Here is a 15,021-nt window from a genome sequence, read left to right on the forward strand (position 1 = left end):
CACTGCAATCAGATCCGCACAGCAATGTTCCAACATTTAATATAAAGCTTTGCCTGAAAATATGAGGCTGATACTGCAGCACAAATGGGTGGACTCCCTATTAATATCCTTGATGTTGTATAGTCAAGTGTCCACAAATCTTTGGCCATAGTGTACCGCGATAGAGTATACATCTAACTGACCAGGATTAATAATGTTTTTATTTTTCAGATAAAGAAACTTCTACCTCAGTCTGGCGTTGATGAATAATCATATGGCCATAAGCATAATTTACTGTAGGATAGGGAGGGTTCAGTGTCATCTAATAATTATAACTGAACAATATAAGCCAGTAATTCATTGTGGTGCTGAGACTGGAATTTTGAAATTGGTATAATTTAAAAATCTTAGGTCCATATTTTGGAGTAAAACATGACTGTTGTTGATTATATTACTTGAACGAAAATCTAAAACACATTTTTCAGCATATAGCTAATATAGTTTGATTAAGTTTTATGTTAATTCTGGCATTTCTTTCTCATAGCTATGTTCAACCCAAATTTATGCCCTGGACAAAATAGACTTTTTTAATTTTTTAATGTTTTTTGTAAGAAACACTCCAAGAACTTAGAACATCGTTCAGTGCCAGGATTATTGTCTCTTTCCAATAGATATGTTTTAAAAAGTGTAGAGAAGTAAAGAATGTTTTTGCCTTCTCGAAAAATGTTATGGTTTTGAAGCTACATGTTTTTATTATTTTTAAATGATTTGTTTTATTACTATTATTATTATTTGAAGGAGATTATATATTCTTTTTAGATTGATATGGAGGTGTTTGCTTATGCGTTTGTGATATTTGAATGAAGATTATTGAGCTGGTTTTGTTTCACTGGGTGATGAACAGGTTTGCGAATCATAAGGAAAAGCACCAGGGCGAATGTCTGAAGAATTTCTTGTTTTATCATGAATGTCACTATTGCGTGCACCTTGGGGGAATGACAGTTTTTTTTCCCTTGTTGACATGAGGGGGCCAACTCCCTGTCAGGTAGTAAAGAACATTTTCTCACAGGCCTTAACAGGGAGTGTTTTTAAGACTTGAGATACCAGTTTTATATTACATACCATTCTGTGATGTTTTGGATTGAATTACATAATGAAAAAAAGCTGCTGTCCATGAACATGAATCAACAGTGTTTTTGATTAAATTGCAGTGTCATTGGTGAAGACCCCTTGTATATTTCCACTGTCTAATATATCTATTTCTACAGAGCTATTTTTATGGCAGATTCCAAATCCTTTACATCCAAATTGGCTGGTCTTCCCACAATCATCACAGTACGTTAAATAACAACCTAAGCTGGCAATGTGAATAGCAATGTCTGCTCTTTAATGAGGAATACCGGCATTTAAAAAATTAAAAATATGCCCCTGCTTGATCATCACACACTGCATTTATTAAATGATAAAGTTGGACCTATTAGGCACAGCTTGTGCCATTCATTCTCTCGTCCATTAGGTCAACATACGTAAGCTTGCAAAAACAGCACATTTTTAGTTTTTATTGTTATTTTTTCAATATCTATTTTTTTGTTTAGCTGTGTCACAAAACCATCACACTGTTTTATGTTTATCTATGACAATTCAGTGCCACCCATCCATGGTCATATTATAAGGAGGGCATCCCTACTGGAACTGAGTTTTTATATGTATAACATCCATAAAGACAGGTGTCTCCATTACTGTAATCCGAGAATTACAATGAACTTCTAGAAATTCAAGTGCATGGAATGAAGAGCCATGGCACAGCTGGTTTTTATGAATGTGTTGATTTTTGACAAGGGCAGATGCGCAGAAATGTCAGGATGACAACAAATGATCAGATGGATTTTGACCAAAACATGCCCCTAACGGTTTTCTGGGCAGACTTTGCTTGCAACATTTCATTGTAAACATATTGTGTCATTTGAATTTAGATATGTTATTTGTAAGGGGCAAAGAAAAACAGTAAATATAAATATAAAAATATACAAATTAAAAGTCCACAGAAAGTGAATATAAATGAATACAGAAATAAGGCCATTTAAACACTGTGAATAACATTGAACATCAGAAGGAAGAAGTAACTTTTTAGCACAATAAGTTATGTGTAATTATTCTACAACATTTTAGTCAAGCTGTACCAGCAGCAGCAGCAAAATACAGCATTATGTCAACTAAAATTGCAAAAAAATAAAAAATAATGGATGGTTGGCGAAGAGGGCTTGGGACTGGAAGGTTGCGGGTTCAATTCCCATGACCAGCAGGGGTGGTGGGAACAGCGTTGTCCTTCACCCTGAATCCACAGCTCAGATGCCCTTGAGCAATACTCTTAAGCCCCGACTGCACTAGGAGCCCTGGAAAGTGCAGTATTCAAAACGTATACAGAAAATTTTACAGAGATATTTAGCTTATTTCTTGTTTTCTTTGTGCAGCAGCTCTCTAAGCCTTTTGAAATCCATTTATCTGTGTATGATATTGACAGGTATGTGCTGCTGACAACGCTTACATTACATTTGCCTGTATTTTTAGAGCAGCTATTGTCACCTAACTGAGTATTTGGTTTTCTATGGTGATTCCTCATGTTGTTTATAGAAAACAGGACATAGGGACACGTACATCCTGGAGCCTATCATGTGTCAGTGACAACATCAGCGCTGTATTGTGACTTATGTATTAGTTACTCAGCTGCCTTAGCACGCATATGAAGTTTAGAGACATCCCATTCTTAATTCATAGGGTTTAATATGATGTTAGGAGGTTTAGGAGTGTGTTTAAAGGAATTTTTGACCATTCTTCCAGAAGCACATTTGTGAGGTCGGACATTGATATTGGACGAGAAGGCCTGGCTCGCAGTCTCCATTCTTATTCATCCCAAACATGCTCTGTCGGGTTGAGGTCAGGATTCTGTGCAGGCCAGTCAACTTCCTCCACACCAAACTTGCTCATCCATGTCTTTATGGACCATGTTTTGTGCACTGGTGCACAGTCATTTTGGAACAGGGAGGAGCCATCCCCAAACTGTTCCCACAAGATTAAAATGTCAACAATTTCTTGGTATGCTGAAGCATTGAGAGTTCTTTTTACTGGAACTAAGGGTCCTGAAAAATAACCCCACACTATAATCCCCCCTCCACCAAACATTACACGTTTCACAATGCAATCAGACAAGTACCGTTCTCCTGGCAACTGCCAGTCCTAGACTCATCCATTGGATTGCCAGGCAGAGAAGTGTGATTCGTCACCCCAGAGAACACTGCTCTAGAGTTCAGTGGCAGCATGCTTTACCACACTGCAGCCAACACTTTGCATTGTGCTTGGTGCTATAAGGCTTGGATACATATGCTCTGAAACCCATTCCATGAAGCTCTCTACAATCTAATCTGAAGGCCACATGAAGTTTGGAGGTCTGTAGTGATTCACACTGCAGCAAGTTGGCAACCTCTGTGCACTATGCCCCTCAGCATCCACTGACCCCGCTCTTTCATTTTACTTGGCCTGACACTTTGTGGCTGAGTTGCTGTGGTTCCCAATCACTTCCGCTTGGTTATAATACCACTGAAAGTTGACTGTGGAATATTTAGAAGCCATAAAATTTCTTGACTGCGCTTGTTGCATAGGTGAGTTCCTGAGAGCGACACATTCTTTCGTAAATGATTGTAGAAGCAGTCTTCATGCCAAGGTGCTTGGTTTTATACATCTGTGGCCATGGAAGTGATTGGTACATGTTCAATGATTTGGATGTGTGAGTGAAGACACGGCAATAAAATGTATTTTCCACAGGTTAACACAGCTAGTAGTCTATGAAATGTCTGTGATTTTCTTTGGTCATAAAACCACAAGGATCAAATAAAACAATACCATTCTCACACATTCTAAAGAACACTGTTTAGATGTTTCAGTGCCTGTTCCTCTGAATGATAATAAGCCCTTGTTTTTGCCATTTATTTAGTTACATTGTTTCTGAACTCTCATATTTACTTAATTCTATTATTACTCTGCTCTTGTTTTCATGCTTGTTTTAAAACCTTACTCTTGTTTTTGCAGATTTATTCTGTTCTGATTTGGTTCTCTCTCAAATTTGCTTAAAGCAGTTTACCCTCACCTTTGCACTCTCTGGTCCATTGCTGTAATTTGCTGATATTTTTTCTGAATTATTTGGGATCAAGAGATACTTTTCCAAGGTATTAAACGTTCATAAAGAATGGAAATGATTTTTAAAATCTTCTAAAAATAATCTACAACTGCAGGAAAAGTAATACAATTCAATAAAATAATTAGCTGATTATTTAAAATCACCAAATGCAATTTTTCTCTCAAACCACACATTATTCCTTATGATATTCAACATAATCTTTAAAACAATTCTGAAATGAATGGCAGAAAACACTTAAGTAATATTAAAAATAAAAGTAATACATGAACATAAAAACTTATGATCATAAGTTTCTCGACTAGTCAAAGAAAGAAATGCTACAAAAATTATAGCATGATTATGTAATAACACAAATGATCTATAAACACAAGTCTTCTTCACAGGAGTTGTTATATTAGTTATTTAATAAGAATTAAACCCTCATCCCCAGGAACCTGGAACAGTGTGAATGTGACATTGGCAGTTTCACTGCAGTGCTGCAACAGTAAAATAGTGTTATTTTTGAAAATATGCCCTGGGTGTGTTCCTGCCTTGCACCCAATTATTCCAGGTGGGCTCTGGACCCGCCACAAACCTGAACAGTATGAAGCATTTGCAGTTAATGAAGGAATTAAAAAAAAAAAAAAAGTTCAATACGAATCCGTTTCAAAAACGTGATGCTATGTGATGTTTGCGATGCAATGTACAAAAACGTGTTTCGGTACTCAGTAACTTCAGTAGTCCAGTCCACTCCACTGAATTCAGTCTTTGTCTGAATGCCTCTGAATGGAACACATCTATAGACTGTTGTTCATTAGCCCTTACTGTATACTGTCCACACCCTCTAGTAATCAATTGTGCATGCAGCAATTGCATTTAATAGTCCCTACTGATATTTGACTGATGAAAATATTTCCCCAGTACACAAAGGACCATTAAGTGACTTAGCTGGTACGTGACTAGCCACATTGCATTCAAAATGATAAGCAGATGTGCATTAGGGTCACAATACAATGGTTTCTTTGAAGATTTTGCATTTGGAAAACCTTGTGATAGTCCTCACTCATGGATAACTAACGCGCAGATATGGACAGAATGCTTTGAGTCAGGATTTGATATGACAGTAAATAAATATGCATAGCCAAACCACTGGACATGCTCTGTAAAATACAAAACCTATTACCTAGCATAAGAGGAGCCCACAGGACTGCTTTAGTGTCCAGTTTATTTCCGAGGTATGTCTGAGGTTGATTCAGATCACAAAATGTCACATGGGCCATTTTGTCATGCAGAAAACACACCAAACCCATGATGATTTTCCCACTTTTCCTAGGGGTGTTTATATGATAGCCAGTGCTACAATGTTGTGCTGTCTCTAAAAATAAACAAGACTACATTACATCTGTTTTATTCCTAAGAGAGGGCTCATCGCAGACACTAGAGTGCTGGCCAGTTCCTCTCAACCAGATTACTCTTTCACTCTCTGGTGCCTCTTTTGTCATATTCTTGGACTGCTCACACCAGGCCTGGGCTACTAGAGGTGGATAAGAACTGCATTAAGTATTGCGCTTCACTGTTTGTTTATGCTGGGAAAATATGTACTCAATCTGTCACTGGGGTGGTACCCCTCATATCTCCTTCAGTACCTTTTGAAAGAAAATATATAAATATAACAAATCTTTGGTTTTAAACATACTTCAAATGTATCAACACTGAATGCGCTGCCAGAGGGACTGTAACATTTATTTGGATATTACCTGATTGCAGTTGTATTAGTTAATTACAGATATTCCGTTTCCAAAATCAATCATATGCTTATACATGTGGTAGTCTTCCAGTCTGGGCTTGTAATTTAACAGTTAACAACAATTTAATTGTCAATCACAATTACTCAGTCAAGAATAAATGTATTTACTGTTCAGCATTGTGAATTGCTGCTGTAACAGAAACAGTTTTCTCATCACGAGTTATTGAGCAATCAGCTTTGTTTCAGTTTCATCATTTTGATCTTAGTCCATCTGTGGGAGCAAAAAATGGCCAAACACTCCAAGTTCTCTTGCAAGATGTTTTTTCTCAAAACCGAGTGAGATATGCCAACTAGGGCATAATGCCTTATATGGACTAAATGTTACGACAGTGAAGCACTTGAAGGGATCAGACTATCAAGGACATATAGAATGTGCTTTACCTAAGCGTATCATGTTACACAGTTGGCCTACTTACTACAAAGTGGGTTTTTTCACACTTGGTGTGTAGTCAGGACATTAACCACATGATTACCAATGGAATTTACCAATGCCATTTTGAAACATGTGATGGACACTTAAAGTCTTGATTTCCCTATTTTCTTGCTCTGGACATTGCTTTCAGAGCCTGTTTTTGACATAAAGCCTGTTGAAGCCTGCAGCGTTAGCTCCTGCAGAAATGTGACTAGATGGCATGAGGCCTTTGGTGAGTGTGCTGGAGGAGTGGACTGCAGCATCGCCGTCTGCCACAGCACAGAATTGCCGTCAGATCAGGCAGATCTATATTTGGAAGGCGAGCAAGTGCAGTTCACGGCTCTCATCTCGCCTTCGCCTTAGCACAGAGCAGCGGAAAAGCTCCCTAAATCACACACGGCTCACGAGGAGGCCACTCCAGTATTTTATGTCTTTGCCTTGGCTCTGTTTATGAAAAAGACCTTTTGGGCTTCAACACCATTCAACAGTCAGCTGGGTTTCATCTAAATCTGTTCCTCACCATGGAAAGTAAAATGTAAAAACACCTATCAGTGCTAGCTTCTCTGTTTTTATAGTTCATGCACTTTAAATGTGAAACTAAACTGCAGAAAAAACATGTGAAACTAGCTATGATTAGCATCAGCAAAATAGAAAAAACAGTATCGAAAGAAAAAATATGAGCTGTAATCAGAACAGTAAATTTGTTGGTATTTTTACTGGTCTTTTGTTTATAAACGAGCATTGTTTCCCTGGTCAATAGATCAGCCAGTGAAATCAGCTGATACTTATGACCATTGATCATCATATTGTGTAATCAGTGACAAGTTGATTATTAGTAACTATATTGGTGGCAATATTGCCTGGATTCAGACGCATGTTTCCCAAACGATAATGAGATCTAGAACAAGCCCCCTATGTTTAAATCTACAATAGCATTGGCAAATGCACATACATACATTAAAAATAATAACATGTTAAATCTACAATTTGAGAATGAAAATAACATTATAATAATAGGTTTTCCTGACTTTTACTGGTGAGGAAAGGTTCATATTAGTAAAAAATGTACTCCATGCCCAGAGCCATGGTTTACATTCCTGTGGCTTATGGGAGGTTATGACGTGTGACAGTTGAAAATTTACAATAATATTTGTCAGTAATGCATACAATTTTAATCAAAAATAGAAAATTATAGCTGTTAGCAGAAATTTTAGACCCTCGAAATCCGTATTGGCGCTGGCAACAAAATCACAAGATCACATATCTTTCAGCAACTAACTAGAAACCACACAAAGGGCCAGATCTATTCTGTAAATTTTGATGGAACATGACATACATCCTTCATGTTTCTTAAATTTTATGTGCTATTATTTGTACATGAGTGAACACCCTGACGAATCCAACTCTATACTGTGTTCAGTTGTTATGGAGATCATTAACACATCAAACTGCAGTGCTTGTCTGAGCAGGTGTGTTTAATTTTCATTGTGCAAGTGTAAATGGCAGAATGACAGCACCTGGAGAGCACATTTCAAATCCAGAGGTGATCAGTACCAGCAGCTATTGTGTTTACAACACACTTTTACTGTCAGATTGACTGAGATGTTGCAGATGCTACAGGTGTTCTGCCCGTTATGACAGCTACATCATAGTTTCTAATGTAATTAACAGTAATGTTTAAGTAAGTGGTTTGTGATCGACAGAATCCAGACTCACCAAACTATCGCCACATCAGGAAAGTAACAAGAATTGCTCTGGAATTCATGCAATCAAAAAGAATTCAGCTATGTCTGATAATCTAATGTTAATTTAATGATGTACAGCAACTTGTGTTCAGTATTTACCCAGATGTTTGGATGTGTGGCACATATGGAACAATATGCCCGTAATAAAATATCACAATGATGATATTGTTTTACGGTGCAAAACAATAAGGATGTTTGAATGCCGTAAACATTTGGTTACATGAAGAACCATACTTCAGAAAAAAAAGCTGAGGTTGAAGAACCATTTATTTCTTTAAAGTACACAGTCTTGCCAAACATTTAGAAATCAAGAGTATCAGTGTTTTTGTATGCCAATGGTTTTCTGCTGCATTAGCAGCCTCTACACTTTGAGGTTAGGCTTTACACCACATATTGTGTCTTGTCTGTGAGGATTTGATTTCATTCAGCCTCATTAACTTTAGTGAGACAGGCACTGATGTTGGATGATTAACGCCACTCCAACTGATCCAAAATAAGTCCATCACTCCAAGAAACAGTTCTACTTCGCCATATCACAATATGTTCATCTACATATCTATATTCACATCTGCAATGAGTGTAGTGTGATATAAAATATCATGATAACAAAAATATTTTACCCGTATTACCTGTAAAAATGACCCACACCGATGGCACAATAAATGTTCATAGCGTAAATGAACATCAGTGTACTAATGTGCCCCTGCATTATTGGATTAATGTGGTTCGTGAGTTGATCCTGAGTTTGAGAATGTTTCACCTGTGTTTGATGGAGAACACGGTTGTCCACAGTGGACAGCATAATTGCTGATATTTACTGATTCATGATTTGTTGTTCTTTGATAGTTATATTTGCTTTGGCTGGTAGAGAGCTGTCAAAGCTGTCATTACTGTAGCCTTTAGAGCTGCCACTGGTATGTTATTGTTCCAGGGATAATGCCTTTTCCATGCCCTTGAGCACCAAGTTCATTGTCAAAGGCAAATGCTCTCCTTATGTTGTACATTAAAGCAAAATTTAGAGGGTGTATTTATCTAGCTGCCATTAGCAGATGTGTGGGCTATCAGAAGGGAGAGGAGTGACACTGTGGGAACATTCTCCACCCTCCCTACTGGCACTTTAGAAGAGGGTTACCGGAAAAGGATTTTTCTTTTTTCGAATACAATGCAGTGTGTTTTGGTTAAAGGCCCTGTGTGGGAACAAGTCTCCAGAGATTTGGAATTTAAATATTTAACGTTAGAAGACTAGAATGAACCCGAGATTGTTTTCTCTAAGGAAAATCCATCACTTCTTGTTGGATTCTGTTCATTAAACAAAACATTTAACCCCTAACTGCAAGTTTAATATTTAGTTTTGTGTTCTAAAAGGGAATGCTGCTTCAGACCACTGTGAATGAATTGTTTTACCTCCCAGCTCTTGAATTTTGAGGCTTAATTTTTATTATCACCTTAAGTCTACTTCTGTAAGTTCTATGAAACTATTATAGAAGAAGAAGGAGAAACAACTTTATTGATCCCCTTAGGGAAATTGCTTCTCTTCTTTTGACCCTTCAGTGACTTCAGTGAACACACAAACACACACACTAGTGATAAATTCTTCACAAACACTGTGAACACACACACAACCGGAGCAGGGGGCTGCCAAACACCTCAGCACCCGGGGAGGGGGTTAGGAACCTTGCTCAAAGGCACTTCAGCCATGAATGAATTTTTCTTTGCCGGTCCCAGGAATTGAACCAGCGACCCTCTGGCTCCAAGCTCGCTTCTCTAATAAGACTCTATGGTCGTCCGTCAGTACGCAATAAACTTAAATTTCATTATTAGAAAGGAAGATACTAGATATTTGTAATAATTTGAAATATTTTCCATTGCTCCATGTAAAACACTTTAAAAATGTGGACGTTTTTTCCCCAACAGTGACTATGTGAACTGAGTTCTTCCTTGTGTCAAAGGCACAACCTGAGGTTTTTCTTCTCTTTCTGAAATCTTAATATTTTTCTCCAGCAGATGCAAGCCTGCAGCACCGCCCTGTGGCCAGTCGTCAATACTACGCCTTGCAGCATGGAGCGGTGGCTGTGGAACGGAGGACATCCTCCCAGCAGCCTTCTGGCCTGGAGTCACCACGCTTTCATCCACACGCCAAAGGCAAGAACATCCGGCTAGATGCACAACTAAGAAGAGCCACACGTAAGAATAGCTTCTGTAATGGCATCACCTTCAGCCAAAGACCCGTGCGGCTCTATGAGAAATTGCGCTTACGGATCTCTGGAGTCCACAGTGGCTGGAGCGGAGCACTGCGCTTTGGCTTCACAAGCCTAGACCCTGGTGAACTCGCATCAACAGACATCCCAAAATATGCGTGTCCAGACCTGGTCACACGGCCAGGATATTGGGCCAAGGCCCTGCCGGAGAGGCTGGCATGCCGGGACAATGTGCTGGCCTTCTGGGCTGACCGGCACGGCCGTGTCTTCTACACCATCAATGAGGCTGAACCCATCCTCTTCCACTGTGGCCTGAGTGTGGGCTGCCCACTATGGGCTATTATTGACATCTACGGCATCACGCAGGAGGTTACCTTACTGGGTGAGTTCCAGTAGCTGCTACTGTATTGGAATCTTGTGTATTTTACTAATGATACGTCATTATTATAAGTTGTTTATGTCTTGAAAATACACTAATTAATACTAATACACTATTAATTAATTATCTTACATACATCACATCAATAATAATAAAAGATGTAGAGAAACTCCTCTTCCTATTATTAATTGCCCTAGAATTTGTTAATTACATTAATTATCTTTATGGTAGTGACTGAACTGTCAATTGATAATTTAAAAAAATGTCAAATTCTTAAGTAATTAAGTAATTATTAGGCAGGTGATTAGCAGGTGACAGGTGATTGGCTGATAACCTTGTAACTAATCTGAGCCGTCTCTCGACTCCCCTTGAAACAGTGCTTTAATAGTTACTTACAAATAACATCCAAATCTATTTCTTAGCATAGACACATTTTAGGGCTGCTTAGTTGGTTAGGTGTGTTAGAGCAAGGAAAAGTTGGAATACCATATTCCAAGACTAGTGACATGTCAACTGCTCCAACTCAGTGTAGTTACCATCAGTAGGACTCTCGTTCATTTTTATGAAAGTAGCAGCAAAAGCTGTGCGACACAATCTAAATAGCTGCCTATTCAAGAGCTTATTTTTGCCCAGATAAGATAGGGCTCTCCAAGTTGAGACCGAACTACTTTGGAAGGGCCCCAGAGCAGAGGTGTAGGGCCGAAGTCCAAGGGAACAGACTTCACAGTGACAGAAGTGCCTCGGGTAGCTATCAAACCTTGATAGACGGACGGCTTTAGTGTGTGTGGCAAGGCGATGAATCATATCCTACACACTTGCCGAAACACACTCACATAAACACATACAGATCACGAAGCACAAAAGGCACACCAAGAAACTAGATACAGTCCAGCAACTCTCTTTCTCTCTCACCCTGACACTCTGTGACGTTGTTTATCTTCTGTCTGTTGGGAGCCCTGGCCATATTTGGTCAGGGCCGCATCGGATCCCTGAAGAGTGAGTGTTTCCGCGTTGCTGAGACCGATATTCTGGGAGGCCACAAGCCTGTCAGTGGAGCAAAACCAGATGCATGCAGATGTTGTGTCTAGCTTGTCTGTCAAAGCGTGCGCCTTGATTTACTCATCAGACTTCATATGATATTTTGAAGAAGTGAGAACTAAAGTACAGTAATTTAACAGCAACATCAGTGAAAATACTAAATGATGAAGAATACATTGTAGCATGTACTTTTTATTATTGTAGGAAATTTTGTGTTAGATTAATATGTTTTCAGATTCTTACCTCAGAAAGGATAGTGGTATATTTATGTCATGTTCCAAAGGCAAATGTCTCAGTTAAACACATATCCCTTTTTTTATTAGGTAAATGTAGGTACCAGTACCCTTTTAGCTACAGATCCTAATACTTATACCCTACTGCTCATAACTTAGCTTAAATAACATAATGCATATGTCATGTATAATTTAGACCCCTGAAAGAATGGAGAGTTAATACAAGGCAAATGGAAGAGGTTGGTGATATTTGTCTGTAAATAGAACTGGAAATGTGTGTGTGTATTTTCATAGAGACATGTTTTACAGCTCCTGAATCATAATGGTTATTCTCTTAAAATTCCTTAGGGGAAATGGCACCAAAAACAAACAAACAAAAGATCAGAAAAAACACATGTTATTGGGCTCAGATAAAATTATAGTTACTGCATCAAAACTGGCTTTTAGTGTTTCTTGAAATTTAGATGAATTCAAGTCTATAGTTTATTTGCAGATAAACATGACAGTTAAAGTGTGCCTTTATTGAGATTTAAAACTGTACTAAAAGAGATGTGTAGCATTGGCTGTGGGCAACAAAACAATTTTAATAAACATTTTATTGCTGTCATAATAAAGTTTGTTATTGTTATCAACAATAAATATCTCTGAGCCTATCGTTCATTTTGTAGCTGCTTAAAGGACACTGAGCCACTACACGTCTTTGCACAGAGAGCATGTATTTAACTACATTAATTAGATATTTTTTAATCATTTGATCCAGATTTTTGAAGTTTGTGTTCAAGTATAAACGGAGGAATATTTTATCGTTAAATATTGACAAAATATCTTGAAGTAAAATAATGTGGTATTTTTCCATACTGCTAAACCTATGACTGAACCACTGACTTACTTTTTTCCAGACAGCACATTCGCCGAGAGCGTGGGCACAAGCTGCCTGAGTGCAGCCCGACTCAGCGCTTACCTTCCCCAGAGCAACCATGACTCAGCCAACTACAGCAACAACCAGCTGGAGACCAACCAGGCTGCCGCAGCCAAAATGGCCAACCTTCAACTCAGCGGCTACAACCAGCTTAGCCCCTGCTGCTCTTCCTCTTCTTCGTCCCCTTCCCCCACATCGGCCTCTTCTTCTTCCGCCTCCTTTGGGATCCAGAGAACTCCCCGAGGCCAGCTCCCAGCCCTTGACACCGATCTGCACTTTCACCCTGTACGGGGGGCTGACGTAGTGCTGTCCAATGACAGAGCTGTTGCCTGCGTCCACTTCCTGGACAGCAGTAGGACTCTGGTGTTCAGTGACAGACCTTTGCGTCTGGGTGAGACCTTGTACGTGGAGGTAGGTCACCTGGGGCTGCCCTATTTTGGAGCTCTCTTGTTTGGGATGACATCCTGTGACCCAGGCATGCTACATGCTGGCGAGCTACCTGCTGACCCGGATGTGCTTCTGGACCGTAAGGAGTATTGGGTGGTGTACAGGGGCTTCCCAGTGCCCGGTCCAGGTGATGTGCTCAGCTTCACTCTGCTAGCCAACGGAGAGGTGCATCATGGAGTAAATGGAGCGGCTCGTGGACGCTTGCTGTGTGTTGACTCCTCGCAAGTGCTGTGGACCTTCTTCGCCCTTCATGGTGCCGTCAACCGACTCAGGATACTAGGCAAGTGTCAGCACAGTGTAATGCATCAGTTAGATGAGCTGATGTACTGGATGAGCTGTATTGGGAAAGTAAACACAAAGCATAACAGTGGCTTTTTAAATCTTAATCTCATCACTGATCTCAAGATGGCCTTTTTCCAAGGGTTTCAGAGTATCTTACCTGAGGTATCGCATAATCAACAATTTATACACATTGTTCTTCATATGTTCTTCATATGAATTTTCCATGCAGCTTTACACATTCTGTAGAAAATAATCAGCAACAATACTGATGTGAAAAATAGCATTGACACGTTTTGACCAAATCTTTAAGCCTTAGCTCAGCATCTCCCAATAAATCCTAATGTACTTTGTGATAGGACTGAGCATCTGCAGGACCTTGAGATCGGAGCTGATCAGAATAGGGGAAATAAGAATCGAAAATCTCTTAAGTTCCTTCAGGTATTTCAGTGTTACCATATAAAAAATAAAATAAAATATATAAAAATTAAAAATAGCAGTGCAGATGATAACTAGACAAGTGTTTCAAATAGAAGTTTAGGAGTGGGAATTTCTGCAGGCCAGAGCCAGAGATTATTTGCTAAGCTTTTCACCATATTTCTGCTTGTCTGAAATGGACAGTGAGCACTCCTGCCCAGTCTCATTAAGATATTTCTCTTCCCAGGCTAGTTCTTGACCCAAAATAACTGCTGGCACATCCTTCAGTCTGTCTTATTTTGGGAGGTGATTTCACTCTGCAGAATTTCTTCAAAATAGAACCATAGATGTTCTGAGCCCTATAACATGATTTATAGCAGTGTGACAGGCTGTAAGCTTATAAAGCCTGGTGTATTGTTCAGTCAACAGTGCATACAAAGGGAAGACAGTTAAACAACATGACAGAAGTCCTGTATGATATTCTTTGGTGCTGGATTTCAGAAGGAGACACTGTCAGCACACATTGGACGCGTGGCGCTGAAGTATAACGCGCACGGCTGCTTAGACTGCTGATAGCTAGTGTTGCAGTGTTCTGGATAACTAGTACATCCCAGGGAGTAACATAAAGACCAAACAGTGATTGTGTGCCCCAGGTTAAATTACATGGCTTGTTGACTGAAAAAATGTACATGCTATACAAGAGAAAACACTTAACATTTTCACTTCAGCCTGGACAGCACTAATACTCTTTGTTTGATTAGTTAAACATACTCATTTGGACAAACGTGAAAAGTGGCCTGATGAACATATTTACACTTGTGGGTTAAGCTTTATTTTGATAAACAATGTGCAGAAAAATACCATATGTCTGTTCCCCTTACTTAGAAATCCAGTTGTGTCATTTGACCATGGGTTTTCAATATTAAGGCTGTATGTATGGAAGGACATTCCAACAAATTAGAAGGGAAAAACTGTCTTTTCTTTCTTCGCTTTATCT

General features: G+C 39.1%; 1 protein-coding gene across 3 annotated transcripts in view; it reads left to right on the top strand.

Moving 5' to 3' along the window:
* The window catches only part of neurl1b (neuralized E3 ubiquitin protein ligase 1B), a 34,239-nt gene that overhangs the window by 16,686 nt on the left and 2,532 nt on the right, over positions 1-15,021 (top strand). For 2 of the 3 annotated variants that reach the window (XM_066649953.1, XM_066649954.1), the window contains exons 2-3: positions 10,116-10,694; positions 12,862-13,608. In XM_066649953.1, coding sequence (XP_066506050.1) covers positions 10,116-10,694; positions 12,862-13,608 — 1,326 coding nt within the window. The remainder of the gene's footprint in view (positions 1-10,115; positions 10,695-12,861; positions 13,609-15,021) is intronic. The other variant, XM_066649955.1, reaches the window with a different exon arrangement.

Source organism: Hoplias malabaricus, chromosome 17 (genome assembly GCF_029633855.1).
Source record: "Hoplias malabaricus isolate fHopMal1 chromosome 17, fHopMal1.hap1, whole genome shotgun sequence".
In the NCBI taxonomy this organism is placed as follows: domain Eukaryota; kingdom Metazoa; phylum Chordata; class Actinopteri; order Characiformes; family Erythrinidae; genus Hoplias; species Hoplias malabaricus.